General features: G+C 36.5%; 1 protein-coding gene and 1 long non-coding RNA gene across 7 annotated transcripts; one reads left to right on the plus strand and one right to left on the minus strand.

Moving 5' to 3' along the window:
• The first annotated feature begins 7386 nt into the window (after window positions 1-7386).
• On the plus strand, window positions 7387-10784 carry LOC113328153 (putative disease resistance protein RGA3). 2 transcript variants are annotated; one of them, XM_026575238.1, is made up of 3 exons: window positions 7387-7582; window positions 7829-10291; window positions 10379-10784. In XM_026575238.1, exon 2 carries the CDS (start codon window positions 7852-7854, stop codon window positions 10273-10275), a length of 2424 nt encoding a protein of 807 aa, XP_026431023.1. In that variant the 5' UTR covers window positions 7387-7582; window positions 7829-7851; the 3' UTR covers window positions 10276-10291; window positions 10379-10784. The 2 variants fall into 2 exon arrangements, with proteins under 2 accessions (XP_026431023.1, XP_026431022.1); XM_026575237.1 differs by having other exon boundaries at window positions 7389-7582; window positions 7829-10282.
• A 4176-nt stretch (window positions 10785-14960) lies between these two features.
• On the minus strand, window positions 14961-17881 carry LOC113327641. 5 transcript variants are annotated; one of them, XR_003349108.1, is made up of 10 exons: window positions 17490-17881; window positions 17324-17378; window positions 17057-17151; window positions 16829-16898; window positions 16665-16740; window positions 16488-16579; window positions 16271-16372; window positions 15735-15769; window positions 15468-15609; window positions 14961-15338 (listed from the first exon to the last, which is right to left on the minus strand). It is a non-coding gene; the product is annotated as an uncharacterized LOC113327641 (long non-coding RNA). The 5 variants fall into 5 exon arrangements; XR_003349107.1 differs by adding an exon at window positions 15874-16033 and having other exon boundaries at window positions 17057-17378; XR_003349106.1 differs by having other exon boundaries at window positions 17057-17378.
• Between the last annotated feature and the right edge of the window lie 7151 nt (window positions 17882-25032).

Consider the following 25032-nt stretch of genomic DNA (forward strand, 5'->3'; position numbering starts at 1 on the left):
GATTTTTAAGTACATTTCTCCTTTGATCTCATATGAGCTTATCTACTAGCATAGGAGTGTAAAAAACTCTTCCTTTTGTGGTGTCCAAGTATTTTAAAACTAATGCTTTTGATTGTTGGATGCTCATAATTGACAGTGTCAAATGTATGCAATGCCTTATATCTCTGACTAGCTAACTAAACCTCTATCAAGGCATCAATTTAAAGTGTCCACCTCATTAGACTTGAATCATCTTTTCCTCTTTTATGTCCTGCTGAATAGTCCTAAATGGCTTCTCCTCTTTTATGTCCTGCTGAATAGTCCTAAATGGCTTCTTCGTTTTAGTTCGCTTCTAATTTTTATGCAACTTTACCAAAGTGCATTTTTTATATTAGAAAAACAATATCTCTGCCGGTGACATAGCTTTGAGAACATGGAAGATAAGTATAAATATTAATTGTTCGCCGACGTGCAACGCACGTGCACTCTACTTGTTTGATTAAAAACTGTTGAACCAACAAATGTACATGTTTGGGTACGGTTACACAAACCTAAAATCGTGCATTTCATTTGTGTGTAACAAGCAAAGTTTTCGATCCAACGGTTGAAAGATATTAGCTTGAATCTAATCAGTTTTTCATCTAACGGTGAATATTGAATGCTTTGTTACTAAGCTAATACTGATTGCAAACCCTAATTTGAACGACATTATAAGGGAGAACTCTACCAACTAGGAAACCTAATCCCCATACCTCATGTGTGATACTAGTTGTATTAGCCAGAGTCGATTCTCCTTTAGCCTTAAGTTTCTTCTTGTAAACCGGGTTAACGACTTAAAGACTTCATTGGGATTGTGAAGCCAGACTGATACTACTTTCTCGTAGTTGTATGATCTGATCTTGCATATTCTATCGTGTTGAGTACAATTGTGACGATTGATTTGAGATAATATCTCCGATAGGCAAGATATAAAAGTAGTCACAAACATCTTCGTCTCATCGTTTGTGATTCCACAATATCTTCTTTCGCCGCGTCGATTAAGATTATTATGAGGTGATTGATAATACTAGGTTGTTCTTCGGGAATATAAGTTCTGTTTATCAATTGGTTCCTGTTCATCTTGATTTATTAAAAGGCGGATCAGAACTCGTAGGTATTTTTGTGGGGGACAGATTTATCTATTATCGTAGGCTTTTCTATGTGATACAGATTTGTTTATTAAAGTCTTCGACTTTGAGTCGTAGCAACTCTTAGTTGTGGGTGAGATCAGCTAAGGGAATCAAGTGCATAGTATCCTGCTGGGATCAGAGACGTAAGGAGCACAACTGTACCTTGTATATTGTGAGATTGAGTGGGGTTCAACTACAGTCCAAACCGAAGTTAGTTTGTAGTAGGCTAGTGTCTGTAACGGCTTAATACAGTGTGTGTTCAATCTGGACTAGATCCGGGGTTTTTCTGCATTTGCGGTTTCCTCATTAACAAAATTCTGGTGTTTGTGTTATTTCTATTCCGCATTATATTTTGTTATATAATTGAAATATCACAGGTTGTGCGTTAGAATGAATCAATTGGAAATCCGACCTTTGGTTGTTGACTGAAATTGATTGATACTTGAACATTGGTCTTTGGTACCGCTCAAGTGATTTCTCTTGTATTCAATTAGACTCGGAGATTACTATTTGCTTGAGTAAGAATTGAATCGAGAAATAGAGATATAACTCTTTGATATACTTTATTAAAATTGAGTCTAATTGATTCTCTTGAAAATATATTAGAGTTAGTCCATATAGATTGCTAATCGAAATATTGTGTGTAGTTATTGTACCCCGCTTTTTCAACATGATTATCGAGGAAACCAAGTGGGATCCCACTTGGAAGAATTATGAGTATGAAGATTTGGCGCATATTCATTTTTTTTTAGGGTCCATTAGCAATTTTTCTCTTTCAAAAGACGATTTTTATTAAATTGTTTTGCTACATAACCATGCAATATTAAGTTGGCAAGTCTGCTTACATGCTTATTCTCCATGTAGTCGTTCATGTTAAAATTAAATATTTAATGAGGTTGGTGCTTCTTGGACTTCTTTTCTCATTTGGTAGGAGTTCATTTGGTCCGCAACTTTTTTTTGTTGTTGGTATTATTACAAAAAAAAAAGAATAACTAATTGGGGGATATGAATTACTAACCCCATCCAATAATATTCCTTAAGAGATGTTTTTTGGGGAGGAAACACTAAAATACCCTTTTTATCTAAATTAAAATTTAAAACTAAAAATCAAAACCAAAATCAAACCTTAACAAGTTCTTAAAGATAGGTTAAATTGAATTGTTCTTGAGAAAGAAGAAGAAGAATAAGAAGAAGAAGAAATGACCTTATTGAGAAGGTACATGATACCTAATCATATTTAAAGTGTTGTTGTTTTAAAACTTCGTTTGGGTTAGAATCATAAACTTTCAATCCACTCCCGACCTGTGTTTATGATGAATACCCTACTATTTTTTTGTTCTGGCGTAGTTTTTAGGATGAATACCATGCCGGTACTAGTGTCGGCATAGTTTTTTAGGATGAATACCATGCCGGTACTTAGGGGTGTAAATTGGGCCGGGCCGGGCAGCCTGGCCTAATTATTAAATGGGACGGTACAGGGCGGGCCAGAACATCTCTTACCCATGAAATTAAAAGGGCCGGGCGGGCATGGTTATTTATCTACAGTTAGTACCCATGGCCTGCCCAAGCCTGTTATGTAATTTGGGCTCGGGCGGGTAGGGTCGGGAAGGCCTTGAATATATTACATACATATATATTATTAAAAATAAAAATAAAGTAATTGTGATAATACACAAATTTTACTTTAAATTAATAATCAAACACGAGATTGAGTTGGGAACAAGATGAACCAAGCTTCCTATAATTTTTCCTACCTTAGATTTTGCTCAATATTTTCTCTAAAAAGTTAGCAAATTTAGATTCCTATGAAGTAAAAGTTAAGAAATACATAAGAGAACTATGAGGGTTGACTGTATTAAATATTTGTATCAAGTATATTCTAGGATAAAAAAAAATGAAAATAGTTATTTAGGCTAGGTAAATGGATAACATTGACGTGTTAATAGGGCGGGTAACATTGACGGGCTAATAAGGAGGGTATTGGGTCGGGCAAGAAAATTTAAATTGTGACCTGTGCCCGCTCTCTTATAGATCCCGGGGTATAGTCATAGTATAGATCTTTGTAAGGGATCGATCCTATAATAGATATTTGGATTCCTTTCAATTAAGAAACAAGTTTCGCAAGTCTAGTTCCTTAAACTCATATGCTCCAACATAGTTTTCTAGGCATAGAACTAACCCAAAGTTCAATACACTAACTAGTAACGAATAACAAAGATAGTGTTATGTCGATTTTACGAAGTTCAAAAGATAAACGTTATACTTCAATCATATAGCCCAAAGTTGTATGAAACACCTAGTATATACTTTCCCTAATATTTTGATCATAATTAAATGATTGATGCGTGTCGTAACCACAACAAATTAATTAATATTTTCCACTTAATTAACAAGTAATATAGTGTAGTCAAGTTCGTTCCCACGAGGAGCGAGAGGTTTTAGTTGTCTTATAATGTCACAAAAGGGGGGTTTTGGTTTTAGATTTTAAAAACAAAAGAAAGTTAACAAAGTAATTAAAAAGATAAAGGAAATCAATAAGAGAAGTTAGATCAAGAAATCCTTCTTCGTTGCAAAATAATGATTCAAGTTATGTTCTTTTCCACTTTTTATTAGTCACAGATTATCACCAACCGTAGGTAAAGCAACTAGATCAGTGCTAAACCCCTAAATCCCTTGTATCACCGGATACGGAATTTCTCGACTACCGGATTCTATTCACCAAACCACCTAGTAGTAGATCACTCAAGATGTAATTTAGTTAAACGCATTAAGATTTATGAACTTATTAGGTTGATATTAGTAGTTAGACTCTTAAATCAAGGTCTACTTGCTAACGTTGTTTTCACACACAATTGCTCCACGGAATCCCTCCGCAAGATCTCGTGTTTGCTACTTATGTAAAGAGTCAAGAAACGATTACTTATCCCCTAACTTTCACTAGATTTAGATCAATTAGCAAATCAATTTAGCTTCCCACCTAAACGATCTATCAATCAATCATGAATGTATAAACATTCCTAATAGTAAAAACAAACGATAATCATGTGAAAAACTTCAAGATAGAATTCAAAACAAAACTCAAATCATATGTTAAGAACTAGGAATTTATCCTCAATCAATAAGAAATTAGCTACTCATGTTTTTGAAATTCACACAAATAATTAAAAGGAGAATTTTTGAAGTTCACACAAATAATTAAAAGAAGAATTTTTTGAAAAGCAAGCAAAAACACAAGTGTTGTGTGTGTAAAAGGTGTGAAAATTGTGTAGAGAACTTCTCTATTTATAGACTTCACTTTCCTAGCAATCCTCTTAGGAATAGACTCCCTTTCCTTGAGCAATTCCACATTCCATATCCTTGTCTTTGTAAAATTCTTACACCTTCTCTTCCAAATCCAAGTCCAATTCTTCATACCCATGAGTTTAGAGAATTCTTCACAAATATCTTCTTTTATGGTCGCCTGAAAAGTTCTCGGGATCACCGGAAATCCGCCTGAATTATGTCGTCGTTGACAGGATATTCCGTCAGATTCCGTTATATATAACTGTCAAACTAACAGTCTTTGTTAGTCAACCGGGTCAAGGAGGGGGGAGTCAGCAGCGAGTCAGCTGCCTTGAGTTGGATGAATGGTCTTACTCAGCTGAGTTGGATCCGTTGTCGGCCGGTACTGAGTTAACTCGTCGAGATGAAATTCGAACAGAGTTTACTTTGTTTCTCTGACATTTCCCGGCCAAATTCAGGCCTTTCTTTTGGGTCTTCTCCTGTTAAGAATCCTAACATACATCTAAGCATTCAAACAGCATTCCATTCATTCACTGCAACAGAGCTTCACCCATTCATCTGCTACTTCATTCTTGAGCTTTACTGCAGCACCAACAACTCGGTTCAGCATCTCATTCCACCATTTTCTTCTCTGTTCATCAATTACACCTCCAATTTCTTCACTGTTTCCTGCAAAAACCATCATTCATTCTTCCCTTGTTTCTGATTTTTATCTTCAACAGCTCATAGGACCACCAACAGCATCAAATTCTCATCTTCGTCAGATTCAGCCTTCAATTCACAGAAAAACCTAAATTAACCACAAACCCATCTTAGCAATAACACCACCTTCATCAGTTACAGAACCCATCTCCGATTCACTTCCTTCTTCTCATTGACCAAACTCTCAAATTCCATCTCTGATTCAATATCTCAAATATCAATCCTTGAAAATCAATATCAAATCGAACCTAAACTTCATTTCTTCGACCACCACAGGTTCACCTCAATCTCAGCTCTTTATTCTCTCAATTTCTCGATCTCTAACTTCTCTTTCATGGCAGCAGCATCTCACAGCACCAGATCCCATCAATTTCATTTATAGCATCATCATCTCTCGATTCCGATTTCTGTTCTCTCCATGGCTGCGCCTCCATTTCTTTGTTTCAGGTGTAACTGATTGAAATGAATGAGAGTAAGTCTTCTCTCGATTTAGGGTATAGTTTTAGGGCAGGATTCAGACACCCCAACACTTGAGATAAGGGTCACCCAGATGGTAACCCCCTTAACCTTGGCTGATCTCTATTTAGTACTCCTTCAGATAGAGTTTCCCTTTAACCTTGACTGGCTCTAGATAGTGTTCGTCCATGGAATGACAATTTTTTTTCTTTTGTGCTCAAATTTGGTGATTTCTACTTCTTTTCCTCCGTATGACTCCAGAGTAGCTATAAAACTCAAAACACGCGTAAAATACATAATTTACAAGAAAAATGGCAAAGAAAGCATAAACTCTAGATAGTAAATAAGATGTATTCTACACCCTATCAATGATCAAGTCACCGATACTAGAGATATATAAATATACTTCGTATTTTGTGTTTTCAAACTAAATGAGTTGAAAGAAATGGAAGCAAGTCAAGTCTGTATTACTAACCTGGAACTGAAGGATGATGCGTGACTTGATGCCGATATGTCTTCAGGATTTTCATAGTAGCACGAGGTTTTCTCAACATATTTAATTTAGTTTCCTTGTCTTACCTTACAAAATTGGCTCTACTAATCTAATCAAGCAACTTTTAGTTTTGGAGCTAAAATATGACAACAAAACTTGACATACCAACGCTCGGTGAGTTCAACTGAGCAATGCTCTATCTGTGAATTTTAGTGACAAATTCTTTACACATGGAGAATACAAGAATTAAAAGATAAAGATATTAAATTAGATAACAATCTCTTAACTCAATCTTAATACGCTTGGTTCCAAGTTCCAACAACACAAATACCTTCAAATAATCAAACAATAAATGTCGTTGTTGAAACATTTGAATAACAAAATCTTTATCCCCCTAATGTAAAGCTAGCTTACACATTCAATTCGAACATATATATGATATGTTTCTCCTCCTTAATCAATGGTTTACTCTTTTTTGCTTATATGTATACCTTTCGGCACATACAATCATTCTTACGGATTATCAGTCACTGTGTACTCTATATATTTCTATCCTTTTTCTCACAAAAATGACAGAGAAACGAATAAATATAGCATGTATTATTTCGAAAGGACCCTAGAGTTCATAAGAATTCGATACAACCTATACGAAGTGAGCACAAAAGGTCTAACATACCACTTTTAAAAAGCAACTCTAAACAAAAATCACCCAAATAATAAGCTTAGACTCTTACCAAGGAACTAGCTATTACCCGAAGTAATCTTTAGAAAACTTTCACTCAAATATCAGAAAACGGTATTTAGGATATATAAGAATGGGAAGAAGGGAGTACATATATCATTCCCACGAATAGATTCATCTTCCTCCATTTGGAACTTTATACCACGGACTCTCACACGGTGGATTTTAATGTCTTTCCTGGAAATTTGGACAAACTATATTTTTGTGTGATTAGACTTGACATGAAGCTGAAGTTGGATATATGTAGTATAGAGCGTCATTGCCGCTCGGTTGAAATTGTATCGCGTTGCAATAGCACCGTCGCGGTCGACAATGCTCGCTCCATTTTCCATCCAAAGTTTCAGCTTGGCCATCTAATAGTGGACCCACTCAGTAAGAGTTGCCGCAATTGACAAATTAGTTCAAGGCCATTAGTTAAGTTTATGGAATCTATTTTCACTTTTTTTGAAAACATTTTAAAAAAATAAATGGGTGTGCAAGTTGGAGGGGTAGTTTCCTGGAAAAAAAAATGACACGCTTTGGCATATTCAGACAAAAAAGATTTATATACTCCTACTTCAGTAACTCTGCTTCTTTTCTCTTTCTTTTTTCTTTTTTCTTTTCTTCCCTCATTCCTCTCTAAAACCCTTGGATCTGACAAAACAAACTCTGAAACCCAATTCAACAACAGAATTCTTCTGAAATTCTCTGATTTTTGGAAGTTTAGATCCGAAAATGAGCACTCCGGGTACTAATTATCTGCTTCAACTTCATTCCAAGGTACTACAAATGATATCTTCCCATTTTTGTTTAACCAATTGAACTATTGAATGTGTTATTGAATTGGAGTGCTTTCTTGATCTTATAATTTGGATTAGCATATCATCGTGTGTTCTCTTTTTCATATGAATTTTATACTCTGTTTCTATGAGATTGTGTAGTCTAGTTTGATGACCTGCTTTCTGCTTTGATTTCATATTGATTTGGTGAATCCATGTGTTTGGGTGTTTCTTGAATTTCAACCAGATCGTTTAATTTCCCCTGGATCCATGGATGTTGTGGTCAGTCCTGTGGTGAACTCCACAGTAGGTTTAGGTGTGAAAAAGGTGAAGCAGGGGATTGGTGTGAGGAAGAGAATAAAAGAACTAGGAGAAGATTTAGAGTTGTTTATCCATCCCCGTGTAGGCGATGCCCACCTATCAGTGGTTGGAAGCGGGTACATGGAAGAAGATGGCTTTCAATATCTTAGGTTGGTGAAAGTTATACTGGATGAATTCCAGGACTTAATGCTAGTGTACAATAGAGAGTTTCGTGATGATCCAGATGAGCTAAAGAAGGTGGATTGGGGCAAAGCACACCTTCTGTTTCGACTGTCTAGTGTCAAGCGATTCCCTCTTCGACTTAGAATTGGTAGCACGATAAATTCTATTAATGAGAAGCTTAGGAAGTTCAAGGAGCACCAAAATTGTAGTACTGCAGTTCCAAAACAAACAGAACGTGACTGCTCTAGTTCTGATGTCGATGAGTCAAAAATACTTGGGCGTGACAAGGAAAAAGCCGATCTAATGTCAATGCTGGGGTGCTCTGATGATACGCCTGCTACTACTACTCCAACAACAGCTTCAACAAGCACAAGCACTGCTGTCAAATTCGTCTTTATAACTGGTACTACAGGTTGCGGCAAAACAGCGCTTGCTCAGTTCGTTATAAAAGATAAGAAGGTGAAAGAACATTTCAAAGACAATATTTTCTGGGTATCCGTAAGTGGCCTCGTTGATGATAAAAAGAAGTTTGCCATTGCATTAATCGAAGCAATGCGGGAAAAAGCCCCTAAATATCATGAATGGAATCCTCTGCATAGTCATTTGAGGAATTGTATCAAGAAGAAGGAAATGATGCTGCTTGTTCTGGACGGTGCATGTGGTGTTGATTATGAGACATGGGAAGGAGAACTGAAACCCTGCTTTGATGCTGCAGCGCCTGGGAGTAGAATTCTTGTTACCACCCACCTAACTAATCTTTCAACCATGATGGGCGTTTCCAGCGAACTTACATTTCCTTTAAGTGGATTACCGTATGATGATGCAGATGATGCTTGGTTATTGCTATGTGATGCAGCTTTTCCAGGACAGTCAGGAGAACAGATACGAGAGTATGAAATGATCGGGAAGAAACTGGCTCGAGGATGCGCAGGCATACCTGGTGTTATCACAAAATTAGGACGGGTCTTGCGCATGAAAAAAACTCCGCAACAGTGGAACGATGTCCATGAAAATGGTATTTGGAATCTGAATGAAGGGAATTTAAACTCCAACTATGAAAGGTTGTTACCACGACATCTCTTCGTCACCTATGATGCTTTCCTTGATCCAGCCTTGCAACAGTGCTTCAAATTCTGCGCCGGCCTACCATATGAGTACGAGATAAACAGAGGCATTCTTATAAAACTCTGGATGGCTCTAGACTATCTGAATGGAACGCGCACTGGACAGATGGAGGAGAAAGGTGACATGTATTTTAACTTGTTAACAACATGTTCATTTTTGTACAAATCAAACCCAGGTGGCAATGTCTACAAGTTCTATGGCCATGTAGATGCTCTTGCTCGGCATCTAGCTGGTAACGAGAGTTGCTGTTACCCAGTGACTGGAACAAGTTCTTGTTCAAATGGATGTATTGGACCTGATACTCGTCACTTGACAATAAACCTCGGAGATAGTGATATGGATTATGTTCCTGGCCCCCTGTCCAAAGCCGTTAAGCTGCGGATGCTGAAACTCATGACCATATCGGCAACGTTAAAGGTCCCATCATATGTATTTAGCCAGTTCCCGTTACTGATGGCACTGGATATGAGCTGCACTGGCCTTACTGAGCTACCATCCGAGGTAAGCAAGCTGAAATCCCTGAAGATTCTTATCTTGTCTGGTTCAAGGTTTCAAAAACTCCCCGATACAGTTTGTGATCTCAACTGCTTGGAAACCTTAATTCTGAATGAATGTCTGGAACTTACTGAGTTGCCTCAGAAGATAGGTCAGCTCACTAAATTACGGCATCTTGAAATCAGTGATACACCAAAACTTCAGAAGTTCCCCAAGGGATTTAGGAAGTTAATAAACCTTAGGACGCTGTCTAAATTTGTTGTAGCTGCTCAAGGCTCAAGAAAAGGTGCGAAGATTGGAGAACTGCAAGAACTGAACTTGTTGCAAGGGCGCCTCACGATCAAGGGATTGAATAGAGTGCAAAGTGGTTCTGATGCTGTGAAGGCAGCATTGGTGGATAAGAAAGATCTCCGGTCTTTGTGTCTTGACTTTGAGCGCAACCTGTCGCAAAAACCAGAAAAAGTACAGATCATGGAAGACGTGCTTGAAGCTCTCAAACCAAATGCAACGGCGATTAGCAATGTAGATCTGTGTAACTATCCAAGTGCCCGTATGCCAAGTTGGTGGACGGCACCTACAAACCAAGATTGATCTAATAGTAAGAGAAGTACTAATTTCATCATCTAGTATATCTACTTGAATTTGATTTGTATTTGGCTCCTTGTAGTCATATAATTTCCCTTCACATTTGCAGGTCTCCGGGTCGTCAAAGCATCCATTCTAAAACAGGAAGGTAGCTGCTGCGTCTACCTTCTTGAGCTGGCGACAATTTTCAGAGAAGTTTAACACCTGTGTGGTTTTGATAAACAATTAAGACTCTTCTTTTTTTCTTGTGTCTGTGTGTGAAGGAATAGGAGCAACTAAGACTTTAGGTGATAAGAAATCCTAGTTTAATAAGGAGGCTTGGAAGGTTTTTTTCCGCTTTTTACTCTCAAGTTTTCTTTCTTAAGGATGTAGTTTTTGTAATTCAGCACTGCACTTGTTTGTTTAGTTTAATTTGGTAGGATGTTGTTGCTCTGAATTCCAGTTCCTTTCTCAGAATTCTTCCTAATTTCTAAGAGTGTTTTAAATTTCATTATATTATTAAGCTCTTTAAGTTCCATGCTTTGGGGAAACTTATTTTGCCGTAAGTATTTCTTGGTTAAATTGTTATTAGTATCAGGTCACGTTGTTTATCTTATGACAACTCGTGAATGTTTTGGAAACTCTGAGGTACTCTGATCAGTGAAAAAACTCTGAGATCGATCTAGAATGGCATCATTGGTCATCATAGTTCAGAACTAGCTTTCACATTTTGAGAATATTATTACGATGATTTCATTTTTCAGTGCTAGAATTTCACGGAACCAAAAAGGTAAGGTTATTTTTAGTATACAAAAGATTTTTCGCCCACATGAAAAATAGAAAACGGTTAAATGGTGGTCTAGAATTGAAGACATTGATAAAGATTCCATGAAAAAGTCACACCGACGTGATCTGGTTCTAGGCTTTCAAGGCGGTGAGAGGGACGCAGCAGCAGCAGCAGGGTAGGAGAAGAAATCAACACAATCGTACAGCACCTTTAGTTCTTTACGACTTTACTAACAAAGAAGAGGAAAGATGATGAATAAAGAAACCAACAATAAGTAAAGGTAGGGGCAATTTAGAAAGAAAAACACCGCGCGCAAAATAAGGGAGGGACAATCCAAATAAACTAGGACCAGAAGCGATAATCTGACTATCACATGCACTTGTTTTGATTGGGAATCGTGGAGCATTAAATTTCCACAGACATTCCAATATGAATGATTGTCTCCTTTAAGCTAGATAACATTAGGTCATCATAACTCACATGAGGTACGTTATCCATGATGTCATCCGTCCATAAGATGAATGGTGGAACCCTAATAATGACCCGCCATAAATTAATTAATATGCTTAGTTGGTTTGGAGTCGGGGTAACGTGCTAAGTAATATCTACTGAGTTTATAAATTAATAAAATATTAAATTTTTTATAGATCTCTTGTGATATATAAATTAACAAGTTCAGAAGAAATTTTTTTTTTTTGAGGAAAAAGGATATGTATTAAAAAAAGATACGTACAAATATAATACAGGGAGGAGCATAAAGCTCAAAAACCTAAGAAGAAATCAAAAGCAACATTATCTCATCGACATCACTTCTTCCAATTGGAACATAATTTGACTCATTGAGAAGTTCGTAAAAGCATCTGTATTAGAACTCTACAGGCAAATATGAAGTTGCACAGCCGTAATCAACTCAGCCTATATTTTAGCCCTCCTGCCATGAAATCTATTATTCATTTCCAGCCATTGTTCCCAGCAAATTGCGAAAGGAATAAGGTGCCAAACCACTTGAATCTTTTTCGAAACTTCCTGTAACCGACAGCTCTGTAAACAGGTTGTTAAACTAGAATTCATAACCCCATTTCACCTGTAACGAATTAGTGAAGAATTCAAGGTTTTTCGCCCAACTGCAGTGTAAAAAGAGATGGTCTTGCGTCTCTACCTGGCTATCACAAAGTAAGCAAAGCAAAGAATTCACCGTGACACCCCTATGTTGTAACATCCATCTGGTTGGAATAGAATTATGCAGCGCAGCCCATACAAGAAACAACACCTTTGGAGGAGCATGCTTGCTGACCACAATCTTCTCGAATTCCCAATCCTCTTTTGCCTCATATAACTTGTTATACAGCGCCTTAGCATTGCAATCACCTTCAATCACATCCTCTTCATCCTGTAACAAATTCACTTCTCGCAAATCATATTTGACTTCCAGCAGATCAATACGTTCTTCCGCGTTAAGCTCTCTGACATACTCAAAACTCCAAACCCTACTTTTCATATCATCCACTGTTGCGTATTTGTGTTTGCTTAACCTATAAAGCCTAGGGTATTTATCTTTTAATGCCCCTTTTTCTCTCCACCAGTCGTGCCAAATCCTAGTACTCTTCCCATTTTTAACATGAATTGAGACAGCCTCATAAAAATACACATTTGCCTTAAGAATACTGTACCACAAGCTACTACCCATAGATTCCGTGGTCTGCAAGGGAACTAAACAAACCTCATCTGATCTTGTCTTCTCGCACATTATTCTCCTCCACAAAGCTGATTTTTCTCTAGAATATTTTCCGTGCCATTTCGCCAATAAAGACCTGTTAATCTTCCTCAAACTGCGTATCCCTAAGATAATACACAGAAAGGAAGTAAACAACAATACTCTCTAGAGAAATTTTGATCAAAGTTACTCTACCTGCTTTGTTAAGAAAATTCCTCTTCCATTGTGCTAGTTTTTTCTTCATCCTCTCATTCACCACTTCCAGAAACCAATATCCAAGTGTCAACCAATTTAAGTCGACAACCAAAAGGTCGGATATTCTAATTGATTGAACAACGCACAACCTGTTATATTTCAAATATATAACAAAATATAATGCGGAAAAGAAATAACACAGACACCAGAATTTTGTTAACGAGAAAACCGCAAATGCAGGAAAAACCCCACTGTATTAAGCCGCTACAGACACTAGCCTACTCCAAATTAACTTCGGTCTGGACTGTAGTTGAACCCCAATCAATATCACACTGATCCAAGGTACAGTTACGCTCCTTACGTCTCTGATCCCAACATGATACTATGCACTTGATTCCCTTAGCTGATCTCACCCACAACTAAGAGTTTCTACGACCCAAAGTCGAAGTCTTTAATAAACAAATATATATCACACAGAAAAGTCTACGGTAATAGATAAATCCGTCTCCCACGAATATACCTTCGAGTTTTTTTCCGTATTTTGATAAATCGAACAGGAACCAATTGATAACCTGGACTTATATTCCCGAACAACAACCTAGTATTATCAATCACCTCACAATAATCTTAATCGACGCAGCGACAAAAGATATTGTAGAATCACAAAAGTTGAGACGAAGTGTTTGTGATTACTTTTACGATAGAAACAACGAGATCATATCACACAACTACAAGAAAGTAGTATCGGTCTGGCTTCACAATCCCAATGAAGTCTTTAAGTCGTTGACCTGATTTAGAAGAAGAAACCAAAGGTTAAAGGAGAATCGACTTTAGCTTAGCACAACTAGTATCACACAGGTGTGTGGATTAGGTTTCCCAGTTGTTAGAGTTCTCCCTTATATAGTCTTTCAAATCAGGGTTTGCAATCAATGTTAGCTTGGTAAAAAAGCATTCAATATTAACCGTTAGATGAAACATGATTAGATTCAAGCTAAATCTTTCAACTGTTAGGTCGGAAACTAGCTTGTTACACACAAATGAAATGCACGTTTCTAGGCTTTTGTAACCGTACCCAAACTTGTACATTTGTTGGTTCAACAATAGTCAACCAAATGGTTAGCCATATGATCACTTTCATATCAACCATATTCTTCTTCACCATAACTAGTTCAAGTGACTCAAATGAACTAGTTAGAGAGTTGTTCAATTGCAAGGAAATCTTATGTACTACGCAAGACACAATCAAAGCAAAAACGATTTGATTCACTCGAATCGGTTCATGACACTACACCATATCCAGGTTTTTGTCACAGATCATTTCTGTTACTACACATATATGCCGTTGGAGAAACGGTGTTATAAAAATTGTTGTTATTTGTTGCAACGCTTTTTTCTGTGACAATGATTAATTAAAGTCATCCCTATAAACCGTTACAGAAAAAAACTGTAACGAATGACCTATTTTTGCGGTGGTGGCACGTGTCCTGCAGCAACAACTAATCCAACGGTTTTAATTGTTACTTCGTAATTACAACATTAGCTTGACGACACGTGTCTCATACTATTACATATACAACAACAGTTATTGGTGTGACTAATTACTTAGCAACAATTTAATAGGGACACATGTCTCCTTAGTCAAGGTAATAGTAATACATATAAGGGTTACCTAAATTTAGCAACAACCACTTTAGGACACGTGTCTGTTTTTGTTACGATTAGTGTAACGTTAAATTGTTACTTTCATATATAACAACACACTGATGGTGATATGTGTACTCTTTTGTCACAATTTCTTGTCACAGTTAACCGTGACAATTTTCTAAGTGACAAATATAAAAATATGGATAGCCAGGTCATTTGACGGACCTGGACTTCCAGTTTAAAGGCCTGCGATACAATAAAACCTGAACAGGCCTGAAATTTTTACTTTTTCATTGTGCAATTCGTACATTCTCACTCCGCATATGATCCACATTTTACCATTCATTCATGCATTCAGTACATATAAACACGTACAAAAGAACCGTTCTATTCATTATCAAATTGAACCAACAATAATTCAAAACCAACTCATGAGCAATCAAATAAAAACAAGGTTAACTACGCATCACAATAAGACAAGAAATTACACGAGAAGAAAAATATACAAATGAAGTACTTTGGCATCAAATAGGCGAGAGACCTGTACAACAATAAAAATGAACATGTTAATATGACAGAACTAAAGAAAAGAACTAAAATTGTTGTTGATCTCTCTTCATAAACTCCAAATTACAACTTAGCTATTTTTAAAGCAAAAACATAGACTTCGGTGGGCACTTCACACGAACGTTGCACCATGTGGTATATGGGTATGGAGTAGCCTTGAGAATCCTGAACAGTTCTCCCTTTCTGCGCCACACTCATAGTGTGATATTCAAAGTTGTATTAGTCAAGTTCTAATAAGGATTAATTGAGTAGACAATACTTTTTTGTCTAAAATTGAGGGAATTCAAGAGGAAAAAATGGTTAAGTGTGTACCTCTTGTGCGGAGATGAAAGGTTTTGGTGCTAAGTGGTTGTGCTCGTCGAGACTATCTTCTGAATGTAAAGGCCCCATTTCGCAAAATTGATTATTCTTTCCAACACACTCAGAATGATAAGCTCTATGATAGTCCCTGTATCTGAATGTTACGTAAGATTGTCATATCTGAGTATTTCACAGAAACAGAGATGAACTATTTCCAGTTTCATAACTAAGTTATCAGCATTTGTAAAAAGAAAGGAAACTTAATTTAAAGAGAAATACCTCTGCGAGCTTAGCTCATGGGCAACAATGGCAACCTGAAACGCAAACGTAGAATGATACAATTAATATCGCACTTTTCAGAAGAAGAAAATGGTACTAAACAACTCTGAAAAGGATGCACATGAAATGTAGATCTCACTTAGGAGTTTAGGTCCGTAACTCCAGCAACAAAGTTAAGAATGACAATCATATCAAGTTTGAAGCAATACTATCCAACAGCAAGGATTTTCCTGTGCATGCCACTGATGCATAACACATACTGACTGCAATGTACCAAACAAATAGACGTATTCTTGTACCTGAGAATGCAAGAAATGTTTACAAAAATGACTACCCACTATCAACGACATTAAAAGGCATGGTCCCGTGTTTATCTCCAGAATGTAAATTAAAACACATCAACAACAGTTCTAACCTATATTTGAGCTGGATGAGGAGTTGATCTATCTAAGGGATACTAAAATCACGAAAATAGGGGGAAGGAGAAGGTGAAGAAAACAAACTAAACCCTGTCCGCCAGTAACTAAAATTTGTACCTTCTATCAAACACTGTAATTGCTTCCATCTCCATCACAACAGTACCCAATCCGAGTGAGTAGTCTTTTATGCATCAACTTCCAACCCCAGATGCTTCTTTCCTGAAAAACACATAACCAAATCAACTTCCATCATAGAACAAGGACATCTTACAGAACTATTAACTATACTACCAAACAAAAAAAACGAGAAATAGATCTTTAAGTTTATTCTTACCAGACTACCATCCTTAGTGGGATCAACATGACTGTACATTCAGCTTAATAATACCAGCAGCAGCCACACAAGAACTAGTAAGTGTTGGTTTCCTGCAAAAGATACATATCAGCTAAACTAACCAACTCTATGCAGGAATTAATCAAAATGCGATGACAATACCATAAAGTTGCATACCATGTTCCACGGACATGTTCCTGACGTTATACTACAGGTCCATGATCCTGCAGAGCTCTTCAGCTGTAAACATCACCTGCACATATTAAACGGCAAAACAGTCAGAAATGGGTCAGTTATAAATTCATACTGAAACATAAACATTAATCTACAGAAAAGCTTACCATCTTTTTTCTGTAAACTAAAACGTCACTACTACGAAATATTAATAAACCTATTTTGCAGCAGACATCCCTGAAATGTAAAACATATACAACAGATAAACTCGTCAAATTACCAGCTATCACTAATTTATGTTGATAAATTTTGAATAAATTTCAATTGTAACATTCTAAGCTCAAAAAATACAGCATCAATAAGACTAACACTAAGATTACAACCACATGAATAACCTCTTCTTCTCCTGCTCAACGAATACATTATCAATAACCTCCTCTTCTTCAGATTCACTACCATCCATTCCCATCCATTCCCGACGGCAGAACCCCTGTAAAAACACAAGTTAATACTTAATACCGAGTACCAAAATTATATAACTCAATGAGTAAAATAGCAAAAAACTGTCCTCTCAGATTCAAATGCTAGAATCAGAGAGATATACAGTATGAACTTCTCAGATCTGAAAAAAATAAAAGATGTATGAAAAAAATGATTACAACCCATTAATTTAAATCTGGTAGTTCTTTGCACCACTAGCAGGATAACCACCACCGCCTACACGAGGGAAAAAAAACAAACAAACTTCAGTTACCATCTACAACAAGATTTAACCACATAAAAATAAGGGTTTTCAAAAAAGAAACTAACAAGGAAAACAGAACCTACTTCTTATTATTTGGGATTATTACTAATAGCTTTTCTCCCCCAATCTTTCTTGTTCTTAATCTTCAAGAGCAAAGCAAAATCGAGGAAACAAAAACAAGAAATAATGGTTTAATTTCTCTAGGGTATTGTTATTTCGGTAACTGTAGAGCATTATACTTAAGATTTTGTTGATATGTTGTTGATTTTGTAAACTGAAGATTAGGTGATAATTCTTTTGTTTCCAATCGCGATGAAGTTTTGAAGAAACAAATCATAAGAACTTCTGGTGAATCACGATAATGTGATGTTGATTGTGATGATCCAAGGGATTGAAGAATCAGATTTGAGTTAGTGAGAAAGTTAGGGTTAGGGAGAAAGGAGGAGCACTGAGGGAACTGAGAAGAGGCGGAGATGAAAGAAAAATTAGGTTTAGATTTAAGTTTCTCTCTCATGTTTGCTTTTATGGGGTGTTTCCCTTCACTTGTTACAGTATAGGTAAGCTGGACGATTATTCTTTCGACGTGAATCTAATTGGTACCCAAATATCGGATGACTAGTTTATCGCCATGTGTAAAAGGGAAAATCCATTGAACGGGTCCCCTTGTTTTAAAAAGTGGTGGTTCGTTTAGCAACGTACTAACAAATGGGACACTACTAATAAAATAAAACAATGTGACATCGATATTTTACAAGCTCTGGTTGTCGGCTTACTACAGATAGACCGGAGATTCTCATTGTAATGAATTGAAGATTGAATATATCTGATTTTAACATCTCAGGTTCAGGGATTCCTGGAGTTAGGACATGAGTTTCTTATTTGGATGAACAGGTTGTCAGATTACTACAGATGGACCCGAGGTTCTCATTTCGATGATCTGTAGATGTAAAATACCTTTGGGAAACAAGGTGTAACCGGTCACAAACTACTTCGGGAAGCAAGGTGTAACCAGTTATAAGTTACTTAGGTTAAGCTAAACCAATCTTAACTTTTGTTGAGAGTTGTGGTATAACCGGTCATAGACTATGTTATGTAGCTCGTTGTAATCGGTTACAAGTTATTTTGGAAATCAAGGTGTAACAGATCACAAGCTACATTGGATGCAAGTTATAATCGGTCACAAGTTACTTTCAACATCTCGGGTTCAAAGATTACTACAGTTAGACCCGAGTTACTCACTCGGACGAACTGAAGATGAAATATATCATATTTCAACATCTCGGGTTCAAAGATTACTAGAGTTAGACCTGAGTTTCTCACTCGTATGAACTGAAGATGAAATATATCATATTTTACAAACTATGGTAGTCAGATTACTACAGATGGACCCTAGGTTCTCATTTTGATGACATGTAGGTGTAAAATATCAGAATTTACGAACTTGGGTTGTCAGATGACCCGAACTTCTCATTTCGATTACTTGAGGGTGTAAAATTTCATAATTTATAAACTCAGGTTGCCATATTACTACAGATGGGCCCGAGGTTCTCATTTCGATGACCTATAGGTGCAAAATATCAGAAGTTACAAACTCGGGGTTGCCAGATTACTACAATGGACACGAGGTTCTCATTTCGATGATTTGTAGGCTTAAAATATCATAATTTACAAACTTGGGTTGTCAGATTGCTATATATGGACCAAAGGTTCTTATTTCGATGAACTAAAGGTGTAAAGTATTAGAATTTACAAACTCAGGTTGCTGGATTACTACATATAGACCTGAGGTTATCATTTCGATGATCCGTAGATGTAAAATACCTTTGGGAAGCAAGGTGTAACCGGTCACAAGCTACTTCGGGAAGCAAGGTGTAACCGGTTACAAGCTACTTCGGTTAAGCTAAACCAATCTTAACTTTTGTTGAGAGTTGTGGTATAACCGGTCATAGCCTATGTTATGTAACTAGTTGTAACCGGTTACAAGTTACTTTGGAAATCAAGGTGTAACAGATCACAAGCTACATTGGAATGCAACTTATAATCGGTCACGAGTTACTTTCAACATCTCGGGTTCGAATATTACTAGAGTTAGAACCGAGTCTATAGTTAGGATGAACGGGAGACGAAATATATCCTATTTGGACATCCCACGTTCGAATATCACTATAGTTAGACCCGAGTCTCTCGTTAGGATGAACTAGAGACGGAATATATCGTATTTGAACATCACATGTTCGAATATCACTAGAGTTAGACCCGAGTCTCTTGTTAGGATGAACTGGAGACAAAATATATCATATTTGAACATCCCAGGTTCGAATATCACAAAAGTTAGACCCAAGTCTCTCGTTAGGATGAACTGGAGGTGAAATATAGCCTATTTGAACATCACAGTTCGAATATCATGAGAGTTAGACATGAGTCTCTCGTTAGGATGAACTGGAGACGAAATATAGCATATTTTAACATCACAGGTTCGAATATCACTAGAGTTAGACCTGAGTTTCTCATCCGGATGAACTGGAGAAGAAATATATCATATTTGAACATCACAGGTTCGAAGATTACTAGTGTTAGACCTGGTCTTAGTTTGGTACACAAAATGAGAAATACTTTTATATATATGGGTAATCGTACCTAAATATGTATATTGAGTTGGCTTAGTAACAATTAACTGATGTTAGCCATATGAACACTTTTGGACTTAGTTTGTTACACAAAATGACCGATTACACCCTTCTTACCAAAGGTAGCTTGTGAATGATTACAACTAACTTCCAAATTCAACTTTTGACAGGTTCTACCTTGAATTCCAAAGTAACTTATGACCATTTACAACTTGCATTCCAATGTAGCTTGTGATCGGTTACACCATGACTTCCAAAGTAACATAACATAGGCTATGACCGGTTATATCACAAACCTCAACAAAAATTAAGATTGGATCAGCTTAAACAAAGTAGATTTTAACCGGTTACACCTTTCTTCCCGAAATAGCTTGTGACCGGTTACACCTTGCTTCCTAAAGGTGGCTGGTAACTTGTGTGACCGGTCCTGGTAACTAGTGTGACAGGTCCTCGTAAGTGGTGTTACCGGTCTTGGTAACTGGTGTAATCTGTCTTGGTAATTGATGTAACCCGAATCTCTCATTCGAATGAACTGGAGACGAAATATATCAGATTGGAAAATCGCAGGTTCAAAGATTGCTAGTGTTAGACGTGAGTTTCTCGTTCGGATGAACTGAAGACGAAATATATCAGATTACTAGAGTTAGACCTGAGTTTCTCGTTCAGATGAACTGAAGACGAAATATATCACACTGGAAAATCACAGGTTCAAAGATTGCTAGACTTAGACCTGAGTTTCTTGTTCGGATGAACTGAAGACGAAATATATCAGATTACTAGAGTTAGACCTGAGTTTCTGATTCGGATGAACTGAAGATGACATTTATTAGATTTGAACATTTCGGGTTCAAAGATTATTAGGGTTGGACCTGAGTTAGATTTTCACCTTTTAGTAGAGAAAAAGAGGTGGAGCTCTTCTACGCACCATGAAATCCTTAGAACTTCTCTACTGTGAATCAACTATTTTTTACCCAATGTTATCTAAAGCCTGGCACAGCTGCTACTCGTCTCACGACTTTCCTTTCTTTGCTTTTGCAATATGGAAAAAAACAAACGCACAATAGAGCTCTTTTCGGTTTGCTGGGACAGACATGCATGGGAAAGGCTCTAAGCTAAGCTTCCTGAGAATGACTATCATCAATAGCTTGCGGCTCATTCTGCGAGAGATAGAGTGTCCTAACTCTTTGTATCACTCGGGCCTCGAGCTCAAGCTTCCTTTCCACTTGCTCTATGATCTCTGGAGTTATCGTAAGGTTTGGCATTTCTGCTGGCGTGGAAATGCCATAAAGCGCGAACCAACATCCATGATACGAACACCAAAATCAGAAAGCAACTAGAAGTAAGTGACTTTCTTTGTACCTAAATTATTTATATAGCATAGAATTTAACGGGCACTGATCTCAAAAAAAGGTCTCTATGTAGCATACACCCTAGATATCTTGAGCGAGGTCTAGATATTAGTTTTGCCCCCACTTTTAAGTTTTTATATAGTAAAAAAAAAAGCCTCACTAAGGTAATCCAATCCCAGTGGAATAATTCTGCTCTTGCTCAGTATGTTACGTAAAAGTATTATCAAATTTTCTCGCTGATTTATAACATTGTCTCTCTGCACGACACAAATAGACCAACTTCCGCTTGTTACTATTACACCATGTGTTCAAACAAGACTAGATCGCTTCCAATGGAGAATTCAATCAAAAAAAGCTGTCAGTACTATAGCCCCAATCATGGCTACTAATAAAATCAGACTAGGAACCAAAAACCAGACGGAATAGTAGGTATAAAGTAAATTGCCCAATGTTTCCAAATTTTTCATATAACTAATTGCATATAATAAGTAGATATCATAACTAATATCGTAGAATAAGTATCTTCTTTCGTGAGCAAGAAGTCAGGAAAATCCCTTATATTCTCCGGTCAAAATAAAAGAGAACTCCATTCAATTCTCCATGGAAACAGAGTTTTGCGAATTCTCCCCGAAACTGGAGGATCATTTCGAGATCTTCGACAATATTCGAGGGTTCAATGTGACTATTGTCACACGTACGGTAACGAGGGGGAAACTTATACGTCCTACATGTGAGGGCCTACCCACCCTATTTGTTCCATGATCTATGGGTCGACTGGAGCTACCGCCAAGATGCTTTGCACAATGGTGTTGTAGGCGCAGACTCTTTCTTAGCGTTTTACTTTCCACCGACTATAACCCACCATGTACCATGAGCTCCTCGGTCAATCACGTTTATTATAAGTGGACAATAGAATGGTAGTGCCAGCCAAAACTTATATACGTATTATTATCACATCTGCTGATGTCAACTATGTAAACTCTTAACTAAGCGCGGTGTAGTTCCCTAGTAGACGTGTGAACAACTAGGAATTGGCTTCATTCGGGTGAACTGAAGATCAAATTTATCAGATTTGAACATCCCATGTTCAAAGATTACTAGAGTTGGACATGAGTTTCTCATTAGGGTGAACTAAAGATGAAATTTGTCAGATTTGAACATCCTGAGTTCAAAGATTACCAGAGTTAGAACTGAGTTTTCTGATTCAGATGAACATCAGTTACTAGGATTAAACCTGAGTTTCTAAATCTTGTAACCTGTAACATCAGAATTGAACATCACAGGTTCAAAGATTACTAGAGTGAAAATGCCCAGACTACCATTATCGGAAATAAGTAAAGTAAATATTACAGATTAAGAAAATGACCATATTACCCTTATCGGAAATAAGTAAAGTAAATAGAACAAATAGTGAAAATGACCATATTACCCTTACTAGAAATTAGTGCAATAAATATCATGCAGATAGTGAAAATGACCATACTACCCTTATCGGAAATAAGTGAAATAAATATTATAGATTGTCAATATGATCATATTACCCTTACTAGAAATAAGTTCAATAAATATCACACAGATTGTGAAAATGACCAAATAAGTCAATAAATATCACAGAGACAGTGAAAATGACCAAACTACCCTTATCAAAAATAAGTAAAGTAAATATTATAACTATGAAAATGACTATTTTACCCTTACTGGAAGCAAATGCAACAAATATTATGGGGACTATCAAAATGACCAAACTACCCTTATTGGATATAAGTGCAATAAATATCACACGGACAGTGAAAATGAATATACTACCCTTACTGGATATTAGTGAAATAAATATTATGGAAACTGTGAAAATGACCAGACTAACCTTATCAAAAATAAGTAAAGTAAATATTATAGACTGTGAAAATGATCATATTACCCTTACTGAAAATAAGTGCAATAAATATTACGGAGACTGTCAAAATGACCAGACTATCCTTATAGGAAATAAATAAAGTGAATATCACAGACAGGGAAAATGACCATACTACGCTTACTGGAAATAAGTGCAATAAATATTATGGAGACTGTGAAAATGACCAGACCACCCTTATCGGATATGAGTAAAGTAAATATTATAGTCTGCAAAAATGACCATTTTACCCTTAGGAAAAATAAGTGCAATAAATGTTATGGAGACTGTCAAAATGAAAAACTACTCTTATTGGAAATAAGTGCAATAAATATCACACATACGTGAAAATGACCATACTACCCTTACTGGAAATTATTAAAATAAATATTATGGAGACTGTGAAAATGACCAGACTACCCTTATCAAAAATAAGTAAAGTAAATATTACAGTATGTGAAAATGACTATTTTACCCTTACTGGAAATAAGTGCAATAAATATTATGGAGACTGTCAAAATGACCAGACTATCCTTATTCAAAATAAGTAAAGTGAATATTACAGACAGCGAAAATGATCATACTACCCTTACTGAAAATAAGTGCAATAAATATTATGGAGACTGTGAAAATGACCAGACCACCCTAATCGGTGTAGTTGCAGGAAATCCTACACTACACCCTTCATATGATTTCATTGTTAATCAACTCATTTTTAGGTTTACACTCTTAATTTTATTAATTAATCTTTGAATGTTCTTACAAGAAAAGATAAAGAAATCAAGAATGATCTCTGCTCTGAACTTTCTCTCTCCTATTTACTTGTTTCTTACTCAAAAAAGATCTCTCTCTTTCTTTACAACTCGAACGACTATTTATAAGGAAATACATAGTGGATGACAGCTAATCTGTCCTTTATTTTCGGATATGGTCTGCGACATTCTCGCAACCTTACAAATGTTAACTTCGCAAACTCTCTAATCTTCGCAGGACTATCACATCTTTCTCGTGATCTTAGATGACGTCATTTATTTTTATCATTTCTGAAATTGTTCTGCGACGCTGTTATGCTGTGTCATTGATAATTTCGCTGAAACATTGTCATTGCGAGATTCTGATCCTACATCTTGCCTCTTCTCATATATTCTATGCAAAGTAGAGAATGATGTGAGAAATTCCGCAGCTGCTCATCTTTTCATATTCTGCATTTATCACATGTATTCTTTCGTCTATTTGTTTCTTGACACGTCTTTTGTAACCGCTACTTTTCAACCGCTCACGTCTCTTCGTCTTAATGGTGTTTATTTCTTTGAGTAAAATAAATCTCCTTCATATACTCATATTACTCTTCTTTCTATTTTTCTTTTTACTTTCTCTTCTATTTTTATTCTCTCGTCTCTGCAATTCTGTTATTCTTCTGCAAGTTCTGTTGATGTAACTTTTTCCTCCTTCAATCCTCTTATCTTTTATTCATTCCCATACTCTATATTCAAACATGGCTCCAAGTGGTCATAGATATGAAAAGAATTTACAAGATGTCCAAAAAGATCTTGCTGATAAAGGTTTCACACTTTCCACCATTCCTGGTGAAAATGCCAAATCAATTCTTTCTGTCAAATGATAAACACATTTTTGTGTCTAATTTGTCCACAATGTTCTGTATTGTTAGTACTCGATTTCGTACTTACTATGGTGTTTTATGTTTTTGTAGATGTTTTTGGAAAAATAAGCTCTTGCGGCGAAATTGGCTCGAAAAGTG

Source organism: Papaver somniferum, unplaced genomic scaffold (assembly GCF_003573695.1).
Source record: "Papaver somniferum cultivar HN1 unplaced genomic scaffold, ASM357369v1 unplaced-scaffold_107, whole genome shotgun sequence".
NCBI lineage: Eukaryota > Viridiplantae > Streptophyta > Magnoliopsida > Ranunculales > Papaveraceae > Papaver > Papaver somniferum.